We start from the raw sequence: 11068 nt of genomic DNA on the forward strand, positions 1-11068 counted from the left end.
TGACCTTCAGAGGCCCAGAGAGTTGCTGCAGACCATTCCAAGTGAGCTAGCAGGCTGCTCTGCTCGGGTGACAGTTGCCTCAACTGGCTCTCGCTTCTTTATGGAAATACCATCTACTCTCATTCTAATCTCCAGTGTTTTCAACATCCGTGTATCTCATCCTGTTACAAAACAAGGGAAGGGGCCCAGGACTCGCTCCCATTCTCAGGTCTGCTCAGAACACCCTATGCCCCCAACCTTGGGCCTTATCTTTCCATACAGTTCAAACGTGGTCACTGTTGTTTACAGCCATCAGGTGGCCAGATGTAAGGTGCTTCTCCATGTCTCCTCCCTGTTTTCCATACCTGCTAGCAAAGCAGATGTGACAGAGAATAATTCCAAAACCCCATTAGAGGACCATAATTATTTTTCTGAAATAAAAATGTTTTGATTAAAAGTTATATACTCAGAAAATTTGGAAAGCACCCAGATCCTTAAAAAGAATAAAATTCTCCAAAGGCACAGCACTTCAATGAAATATTTGAGCAGATAAATCAATTAATGACCTAGGTAATGTTTTTCTTTAGGGTGGCAGGTAAAGGCTTTTTTTTTTTTCAATGTACAAGAGGCATCATTGCTTCCAGAATATCAACCCAAGTAGTAACGGCAAAATTATCTAGAAGACAATAGCAAATGGCACAAAGTCCCATTTTGTAAACATGAATGGCTATCCTCTATTCTAGAAGGTGAGAAATAAGGATCTGGAATCAATTAACCCTCTACTATGTGCTTGGTGCTTCTCAAACACAATCCTCCTAGACCTCCAAGTGACCAGCTTCAGAACAGTAACCCCCTTTGCAGAGACATCTACTATAGTAGATGTGGCAGGGATGACAGCCTCCATCTGATGAAGAGTTTCCTTCTATTATTCGTGTGTGTGATGTTCAACATCACCTCGTTGTGTCATGTAATTTTTTTAATAACCCCATCTGTGCAACTTTCAGAAGTCAAGTGGCTCTCCCACGGTTCTGGAGCTAAATAAGAAGTGAAACTAGGACTTGAACCCAGGCCTCCAGTGTCTTTGCCCCTAGCCAGCACAGTGTGTGGGTCTCGCTCTTGTCTGACCTGCAGGGAGGAGGGATCAGTGGTTGTGATGTCCTCTTATAAAGAAAGTCAATATACCAAACAAACAAAAGAAATACAAAAACAAGTGCCAGGAGAGTCTTCAACATTTCCAACGAGGTGGCATGCAGAGGAGACAAGGGAAATGTAGTTAAGTTGCATTTGATCTGAAGCTCACAGACAGAGGATTCAGTGCATGCGTGGGTCCTCCAGGCTCTTGGTACCCTGCCAAGTACCTGGGTCAGCTGGTCACATCATGGAGCTGTGCCACCTGTAGAAGGGCCCTGACTCCAGTGCTCTTACCTGTCATAGGCAGATCCGAGAAAAACTTGTCTGTGGGGATAAGTACTATTTCGGGCTCTGGCATCAGATAATTTGAGCAGAGATGCCAGCAGTTTAGAGGAACATGAGCTGCCCCACATTGGAAGACTTTGGGAGTTCCTAGCCCCATCGGAAATTGAGTACAGACACTAGCCCCTCCTGCCGGCCCTACCTAGTTTGTCCTTAAGAAACCCAAAAAGAGTCATTCAATGGATAATCCCACTTGTCTCCACAGTGACTGGGGACTCTGTGACAGGGCCCCTCAGTCTGGCTGCCCAGAAGGAGCTGGGAAAGGGTGCCAATTTCTGAGCCAGGCTGATGGGAAGGATGCCCGGCCACTCTTCCTCATGTATTACTTGGTTTAGTTCCATACCCCTGTTTGCTGCCATGAAGACACCAAACAGCTCCACAGGCGGTTCTCCAGGCTGAGATTACAATGGCAGCCCCACAGATAGTTTGGAAAGGGGGCTTCCAGGTATTCTGAACTTAAAATCAGACACCCCTGAGACTTATTCTCAACTCTACCATTTCCCAGCTGTGAGTTCTCTGGCAGGTTACTTGACTGTGTGCCTCTGCTTCCTCCTGGGGAAAACAGGCTGTAATACCCTCCTAAGAGGATAGCCGGTAAGCTGATTGACAAAAGTTTGGCAGAGGTAAAAATCTGTTGGTGGTGCAACATATTCAAACGTGAATGCTCCCAGTCGACCAGTTTGTATATCGTGCTAATATCGGTATGGTCTGTATGCTTGTTTGTTTTTCCACCACCTAGAATGGAGGGAATAATATGCCTTGATTATCTCTAATGACTTCAGGTCATATTATCTCATACCCCACTTCATGTCCTATGTATTGGGCATAGAATGTATGAAAAATGTAAAATGATTGAAACTGTTCCCTTTCTGACTGTCTGCAAGGTTAAAAAAAAAAAAAGAATAATCAATTGAAATAAATCTGACATTTTTTTTTAATCTGACATTTTTTAAAGTAGAGGCAAAAACACCCGAAAATCCCTGAACTCCAAATTATTTCCTTTGTTGTGTAAGGTGCTTGAGCTGTTTATTTTAATATAAAATCAATGTATAATTATTACAGAAAGTAAAAACACAAACAAGTGAAAAAGAGAAACATAAAGAGCGTTCATGGGTCTACCTGCCCAGAGGCAACCACCATTAACACCATGGTATAGATCTTTCTGAGGTCTTTCGCATGCATGTGTATAATTACTGTTTTTTGTTTTGTTTTGATTTTTGTTTTTTACAAAAGCAAGATTATACTATACCTGCAGTTATGTGCAGCCTGCTCTTTTACCTAATATTACAATGTGAGTACATTTCCATTTCAATAGGTACATTTTTGCAACATCACTTCAAGGCGCTGCTCATTGTATTCCAGGCCTTCCATTGTGGTAGGAGGGACCATAATAAATTCATATGTTTAGTACTGCATCGTTTACAATTATTTTCCCTGATGACGAAAAGCGCAGAGGAGGCATAATTGATTTAAATGAATTGGAAATTAAGAAGTGAAGTGTAAAAAAAAAAAATCCTTACAACACATGAAAAGCAGACAAAAGTACTTAAAGATCCAGAAATCTTAACAAAATTGTCCCCTGGAGTCTGCACAAATTACCAAAACCTGATTGGATATATTCATTTTAGCTTGCCTTGTTATTTTGACCATTGTTGTTGTACTTAACCAGTTTGTGTAGCCAAATTATCTTCAGTCCTGCTCGTGTTGCTGCATCCTGAAGACTAAGGCAAACAGTGCACGGGAAGCATCTAGAGGAGCCCTGGCACGGAGTAGGCTCTCTATCAAAAGCTGATTCCTTCCTTCCTTCCATTAGCAGTATAAGGGCTAGCCCACCGCAGACTTTGGAGGATATTCTTTATAACTAACAAACTCACTAGGTTTCTGTCCCACGTGCCATTGCTTCATCACCCCCAGTTCTACCAGCTGCCATCAAGGCAGAATGGGGCCTGTTGTCCTTTTAAAGAGAGGAGAAGCTCAAGCCATTCACCAGCTCATTCTTCAGTAAGCATTCAGAGAGATCCAGTGTGTGTCAGGCCTTTGCTCCAGGTGCTGGGGACACGAAGGAACAGTAAGATGTGGTCCTCACTTTCAAGAAGCCCACAGTCTAGGTGGAAAAGGCCACGTACACATTAAAATCCATGATGGTGAGAGGTATAGGAGCATAGAATGAGGGGACTTGAGTCAGGGAGGCTCCATCCCTAGGGACTAATTTGTGAATGACTGGCTGGTGTCTTATCACCCCATTCCCACATGTGTCACTGCAGGTCATCAATGCCATTGAGCAGGACTACCGGCTGCCTCCACCCATGGACTGTCCAGCCGCTCTACACCAGCTCATGCTGGACTGTTGGCAGAAGGACCGTAACAGCCGGCCCCGCTTTGCAGAGATTGTCAACACCCTGGACAAGATGATCCGGAACCCGGCAAGTCTCAAGACTGTGGCAACCATCACCGCCGTGTGAGTCTCATGGAACAGAGTGGTTCCTAGGTGTGGGTGGCCTCATAGTCAGGGTCAGGCCCAAGAGCAAGGCTGCTAGCCTTTTGATCTATTGACAGTGAGAATGAAGTGGCTGTGCTTATCCAGTTTCTGGAAGAAACTCCAAGACTTCTCCTTTCCTTTTTCTTTTCCACCTCTCTAAAGTATTCCCCACCTCCAGCGTGGGCTATAGACAGATATCCAGATACCTGTCTGGGTCTCCACCTTCTGCTGGCTTCAGATAAGCTGAGAGCTGGGCTTTGTAATAATTGAACATATGTGATAGGAGGGGGAATGAAGCTCCACTTCTGGGAGATCCTGTTTCCAGAAGGTACCCTTTCTGGTAACCACACCAGGTAGAGCTACAGACTTAGAACCTTGGCCAACCTATTAGCAGGTAAAGGCCCTGATTGCTGTGGGACACAGAAATACAAACCCATTGGACTTATTATGAGCAAATGCACAGAACAACTTTCAGGCTCCTGTCAGCAACTGTCAGCTGTACGTTACTCATCTACATTGCAGTGTTAACTGATTTATTAATTGATTTTATCAATCAAAGCATATTGGACATTCATATGCTAAGCACTATGCCCATTGCTGGCAGTATAGAATGAACAAGAACGACATGATTCCTGCCCTCATGGAGCTTAGAATCATTTAGGGGGTCATACCCAGATGATCACCCAAAGAAATACAAATGTGAGACCTTGATAGCCACTATGGCAAGATGGTGTGTGGTGTTGGAGAGCATGGATACATAACTCCGGGGGGCATCCCTGATGTTATTTCCAGTTGAGAGCTGAAGGGAGAGAATAAATGAAAGGAAGATGGGAAGAGAAAGACAGGTGTTTCAGGCCACGGAACAGCATATGCAGAACCTCGAGGGTGGGAAGGACAGGGCCAGTGTGTTCAGAGTCTAGTATGTGAGGGGACTGGGTCAGGACTGAGGCTGATGAGGTGGGATGACGCTCAGAGCCTGTAAGCCCTGTTAATACTTCTGGGCTGATTTTCAGAGAAGTGAGCCCCCATTGAAGGGTGTGACATGAATCAGGGTCAGTGTGAGGGTTATGGACATGATGCATCTGCATTTTTCAAAGAACACCAGGCTACAGTGTGGACCTTATGTCGAGGACAAGGAACATGCATGAAGAAGACGGGCAGGAGAATATTGCAGCAAAAATGACAGAGAAGATAGGGTCTTAAGTCAGAGTAATGATGCAGAGAGAGGTGGATGAGTTTAAGAGATTTTGGAGGTCAAATCTTTAATTCTTGGTGAAGGACTGGGCATGGGTGTTGGGAGTTGAGGGATACTGACATATATTGACGTGGCACCCTGCTTTATGGGTTGGGTAGCAGGGTGTCTACTTTGAGAACCTGCTAGAGAAGGTCAGTGGAGGGCTGCTCTGTTCCATTTATTTCAATTACCTGAAAATAGAACCAGGGGGAAAAATATGTTACCAATAGATTTGGGAAGGCCATAATGAACTTTATATATTTTTTAAAGAACCAGATGTTTGGATGGTGAAGCTCTTCAGTTCTAGTTTACAGAGGAGTTGTAGGTCTTCTCTTCCCTCAAGACTGCATGCTGTGCCAGTCTACCTGTCTGGGCTGACTGATATGTAACAGAGTCCATAACCAAGGGTACTGGCCACCTTACCTCCAGAAGTCATGCTAACTCAGAATTCTGTAAGGAAAGAAGGGTCAGCGTGGGCTCCCCTGTAATCCTCATTCTGTCAGGAAGGAATCCTCATCCTGCCGGAAGTCTATTGTCTGACCAGAATGTGACTCTGTCCATGTACTACTTCTACAGCTGTGGGGTCACCTACTCCTTTCTCTCTCTCTCTCTCTCTCTCTCTCTCTCTCTCTCTCTCTCTCTCTCAGGCCTTCCCAGCCCCTGCTAGACCGCTCCATTCCAGACTTCACGGCCTTTACCACCGTGGATGACTGGCTCAGTGCCATCAAAATGGTCCAGTACAGGGACAGCTTCCTCACCGCCGGCTTCACCTCCCTCCAGCTGGTCACCCAGATGACATCAGAGTAAGTGACAGGAATCGCCTCTATGCAGCCTGTGGGTGGGGATCAACACTCCTTCCCTGCTATTGCTCATGGTGCGAGTCAAGTCTTGATTTCTGGCCTCACCCCCAGAGCTCCACTTCTGTATAGAACCAAGCCTGGTGCGGAAGTGCCTTGGGAAGATGGAAGGGTTGGGTGGTGAGGCTGAGATCCATCCTGGCCCCAAATGAGAGTTCTCCAAAGTCGTAGCCATATGTCATTTGCCTAATCATCAAGAGTCTATCCTCCATTTAAGTTTTTAAATTTAACCCATCAAAGAGAGCATCCAGATGGAAAGAACACAGCCAGCCAGCACTTTAAACAACATAGCGGGAGGAGGCACTGCACTGATTCAGCAACAATCCCAGACGTACGGGGGGAGCCTGGATCCGTACTTAGATAGCGCTTGTGAATAAGCATACGTTTCCATCCCCCACAAATTATTTACCAGTCTTCAGCTCCCACAGGAGTATGGAGGAATATGAAAACTAAAATTATTCAAATAAGATGAGAGCCAGAAAGGGTCTTAAACATCCATTAGTCCATTGTTTCCCCAAGAATGTTCTGAGCAGCACCCGTTCTGGGAAATGTTAATAGGTTCTCCTTGGAAAAAAGGTCCCCCGGTCAAATAAATTTGGGAAATACTGCATACTTTATCACCCTTTTGGAGACTTGCTACACATATTAGCATTGTAAAGGCCATGAGAAATCCTGAAATAAAGAAACCCCTTTAAAATTATTAAGTACTGTGGAACCGTATTTTTGAGGGGCAGGGTTTCATGGCACGGTAGGTTGGGAAATAATTATCTAGCTCTGCCCCCTTCCACTCAGCAGATTCAGAAAGTAGGTGAGTTAGTGCCTGAAGATCCAGGGTTCATGAGTGGCAAGGCAGGCGCTACAGCCTGCTTTCCTGAAGGCCACTTCTGTCTCCACCTACCAGTCCACCCCAGGGGCACAGAGTGCCCATACTTTGTGGCACCCTGGGATGACCTGGAAATCTTCAGAAAATACTAATGCCTGACTTCCACTCCTAGATCTTCTGGTTTAATTGGTATGAACTGAGACCTGGGCTTCCGGGCGTTTAGAACTCGCCAGGTGGTTCTCACATGTAGCCAAGGCTGAGAAGTGAAATAGGCAAGGGTCGAATTTTGAGTACACACACCCTGCCAGAGGGACTTCACTGGATGCCTGGGCCACAATGCGTATGGCCAATGTGGGGGTTAGTAGCCTGTGACACACATTTCCCAAATGAGAGGATTGGTCAGTCCTCCAGGCAATTGGTAAACACTAACCGATGACCTGTTATGTCTAAGACAGAGTGCCAGGTGCCAGGTTTTCCTCCTGCTGTGGGCCAACTGCTGAGTCCCAAGGGTGAGGGGTAGTCCCATCCAGCCCCAGAAGCTGATCCCTCACTACTGCTTTGTACCCAGTCTGCCTGAAGTCCCATTCTACCTCTCTGAGATTGATTCTTGGCAGAAATTATGGAAGCTCCATTCTCCAGGGAGATGGTGCATCTAGTCTAGGATCCACTAAACATCAGAATTCATTTTTAAAATGTGGGTTCATTTTTCTGTTGATGTCTAAAAAAGGCACTCCCTGACACTATGAATTATTGTCAGGCAGCACCAAAAAAAGGGGGTGGGGGAGAAACACTTGCTAGTGGAAAACCAGCTTCCCCATCTTGCAGAGCTAACGTGGATGTCCTAGATGATTGGAGAGCCCAGATTCAGGGGCAGAAGTGAGTGCTCATGCCGGTGGGGCTGCTTCTGCTTCCCCACTCTAATGTGGCTGAGTATGGGGCCATCACCCCCTAATCCCCCACGACTGTAAGAATCAAATGGAGTAATTTCCTCAGTCCGGAAAAGGAAAAATTAAGGGATTTAGTTCAAAGTAAAAAATGTCCACACACTATTGGAGCAATTCAGTTTGTTTCTTGAGAGATAAAAGATGGAAAAAGAACATGAGCAACTAAATAAAATAGATTGCAAGACAATTTGTGAATTCGAAATTCGAGCATGCCTCTCAGAAGTGTTTGCTGAAAAGGCATGGACAATTTGACAATCTGAGGCAGCTGCAGCCCTGAGGGGATTAACCGCCAGCTGAAAGGAGAGTTTGAGGAGAGCATGGTGCCTCCCCCATGGGTCTGGGTACAAAATGATCTGCTATGCTAGGGACAGGGACATTTGGGGGGAATATAGTCTGGACCTTAGAAGAGTTCAGAGAATACCCCTTCAAGGGTGGCTAAGAAGCAGATAGTCTTGAATTTGAACCCCAGCTCCATTACCAATTATCTGTTGTGTGTCCTTGAGCACATTACATAATTTCTTTGAGTCCTACTTGCCACGTCCATAAATGAGCAAATAATAATAGTACCCATCTCATTGGTTTGTGGTGAGAAGCTAACAGAATAGTGCAAGCAAAGCACTTAGCCTATTGCCTGCCTACAGGATGCACACAGGAAATGATTACTGTTAAATTACTATTATTGACTTTGAGTGGTTTGTCAATATTTAGGAAATGCTTCATTACATATAAATGAGATAGCATATGGCACATGAGAAGTACTTGAACATGCTATTTATTATTATTATTATTATTATTATTATTATTATTAACTAGGGAAAGAAGCATGGGTCTCCCCACAATTAAATATAAGTCATGAATGATTATATTAAGACTCACAGCTTAAACATGAATCTAATCAAAAACCCGCTCCTAAACATATTACTTGGATTCCCACTTGGGCAGATATTTGAAAGTTATTTTGAGATCACCCTTCTTAAAAATTCATGACATTAAAATTCAAACAGAGGCAGAAAATGGAAACTCAGGGGAAAAACATCAGAAAACCCAGCAAACCCAACATCTTTTCGATCTCAGTGGGTGATCACTAATTTAGGCAGAAAGCTCCACAGCATAACTAAAGCCCCATATAGTGTGTGCTTAGAGTGTTTAAAAAAACAACACAGAGAAAAGTTCTAATCCACCTAAGGTCATGGATACAATGAAGGGGCTGCTTCAGAACCCACAGATGAAGAACAGAGCACAACACTTCCAGGACTGTCTAAGTTGGAGGGGCCATTGGAGTCTAGGGCCACTACATGAAGCAAGTGAAATTGAGCAAGAAAATAATCTAGGTAGACATTTGCCAAAGACTTGGGTAAACTTGAGTGTTGGATTTTAAAAACGTTTATTTGCTCTTCAACAATATCAAGAGCTTGACTTCTGTGATGAGTTTTGATCGGTGAAAAGCTGCCTTAACACTAAAGTGTCTTTTTTTATGTCTGGCTTTCTCCCTCCTAGAGACCTCCTGAGAATAGGGGTCACCCTGGCAGGTCATCAGAAGAAGATCCTGAACAGCATTCATTCTATGAGGGTCCAGATGAGTCAGTCACCAACGACAATGGCATGAGAACTCTCATTTTCTGGGGGGAGGAGAGGAAGGAAAAGGACCAGGCTCAAGAGAGAACCAGAGGTTGACCACTGTGGAATGTTCTGGAAAGATTGGCTTCTCAGCTGAGAAACACATGACATCAGTGAAGAAGAAACTGGACCTGTTCCTAATAGGCGACCTTCGTTTCTCAGTGACAGAGCATGTTTAAGATGCCTCGGGAAACCAAATCTATAATAATAAAAATATGGAAAAGTGATGTTCAACGGAAGTGAAGACAAAACAGTATGCATCGGGGGTGGGGGGGACCAAGAGAAAACTCAGCTCCCACCCTCGGGGCGCTGGAGTCACCCATCCACAGGAAGAAAGGGAAGGAGGTAGAGGGAAGAAACAGGCAGTTTTCCATTTTCTTCCTCACCAATGACATTCTTTTCTTTTCTCCTTTTGTACTCCTCCCCACGAGCCCTCTCCCTTCTCCCACATCCATTTCCCTTTGCTCATGACTCGTGTAGGGAAGTTCCTTCAAACAAACCCCAGCTCCTGAGTCTCCAGATGTCGTTCTGTCAGTTGCCAAAGGACTTTGCTGACCACTGCATGGGGGATCCAACCAATTCAATTAATGTCTTCATATTGAAGAAGAGATGTACCTTCAATTGAAAACCTTGTTTTTCTTTTGTTTGCATTTTCTGCAAAAAGGAAAAAGAAACCACAAATTGGAAAAAAAAAAAAAAGAAAAACCTGTTTCCGTGTGCAGGAGCACACATATGTGTGTCTGTGTTCTAAAATGACTGTGCTTGTTCGTAACAGATGCAAACAAGAAAGAAGAACCAGGAAGTCTTTGCCCCTGGGAAAATCCAAAGGGGCTGGAACGTATTGTTGGTTTTGTGTTCTGGTTGGCCCAGTTGGCCTATTGGCTCAATGGGGAGAGAGGGCAGGGAGAAAAATAAAATGAAAGGGGAAAAAACTCTCAGGAGCTTGCAAATTCAGACAGGAAACAGGTGAGTCGTTTGAATTGGGTGCAGTGTGGGCCATTCTAGAATGATACTGACTGATTAATTATTCTTGGTAACATCTGAAGAGAAGGAGAAGGAAAGTGTTTCTGGAGAATGTTCTTGCACATCCCTGGAATCTGCAATTCAAGAGATGGCAAGAGAGAATTCTTCTTACCTTATCTGTGGACTGGCTTAAGCCGTGTGGCATCCGAGGAATGTTTCAAATGTGTCTGTGTTTCTCTGCATTCCTTCTTGTACCTCATTGTTCAATTCACTTTTGTAAATTCCACCTAACATTTAAATATTTTTAATTTCTCCTTTTATCTTACTCTCCTTGCTAATTTTATCTGTCTAATTAAAATGAGCAGAAGCATGTCTGGGTTTACATAGAATGGTGTCAGAGTGTGTGTTCTCACACCCCGGTGGGTCCATCCCCAAGGTACAGGAGAATCCTGAGCAGCTGTCCTTCCTTCTTCCCCTTGTAGGGGAGGGAAAAATATATCCTGGACCTTGTGACTCCCAAGAAGCAGATTATATTAGAATCACTCTCACCCACGTGACCCAAAGGAAGAACTGAATAAATATGAGAGTCTGAAGCCTCAAATATGCAGCTTAAGAAGTCACTGGCAGATAAATATAAACAATCACCAATAATACACTATCAGCCCTGATTTCAGTTCGTATATTGAGTTTAAGAAGTTC

General features: G+C 44.3%; 1 protein-coding gene across 1 annotated transcript in view; it reads left to right on the forward strand.

Annotated features, from left to right (window-relative positions):
* Nucleotides 1–10739, forward strand: part of EPHB1 (EPH receptor B1) — a 430513-nt gene extending 419774 nt beyond the window's left edge. Inside the window, exons 14-16 of the mRNA XM_041733571.1 lie at nucleotides 3717–3910; nucleotides 5813–5968; nucleotides 9287–10739. Coding sequence (XP_041589505.1) covers nucleotides 3717–3910; nucleotides 5813–5968; nucleotides 9287–9395 — 459 coding nt within the window. The 3' untranslated portion in view covers nucleotides 9396–10739. The remainder of the gene's footprint in view (nucleotides 1–3716; nucleotides 3911–5812; nucleotides 5969–9286) is intronic.
* The last annotated feature ends 329 nt before the right edge of the window (nucleotides 10740–11068 follow it).

This window comes from Vulpes lagopus, chromosome 19 (genome assembly GCF_018345385.1).
Source record: "Vulpes lagopus strain Blue_001 chromosome 19, ASM1834538v1, whole genome shotgun sequence".
Lineage (NCBI taxonomy): Eukaryota > Metazoa > Chordata > Mammalia > Carnivora > Canidae > Vulpes > Vulpes lagopus.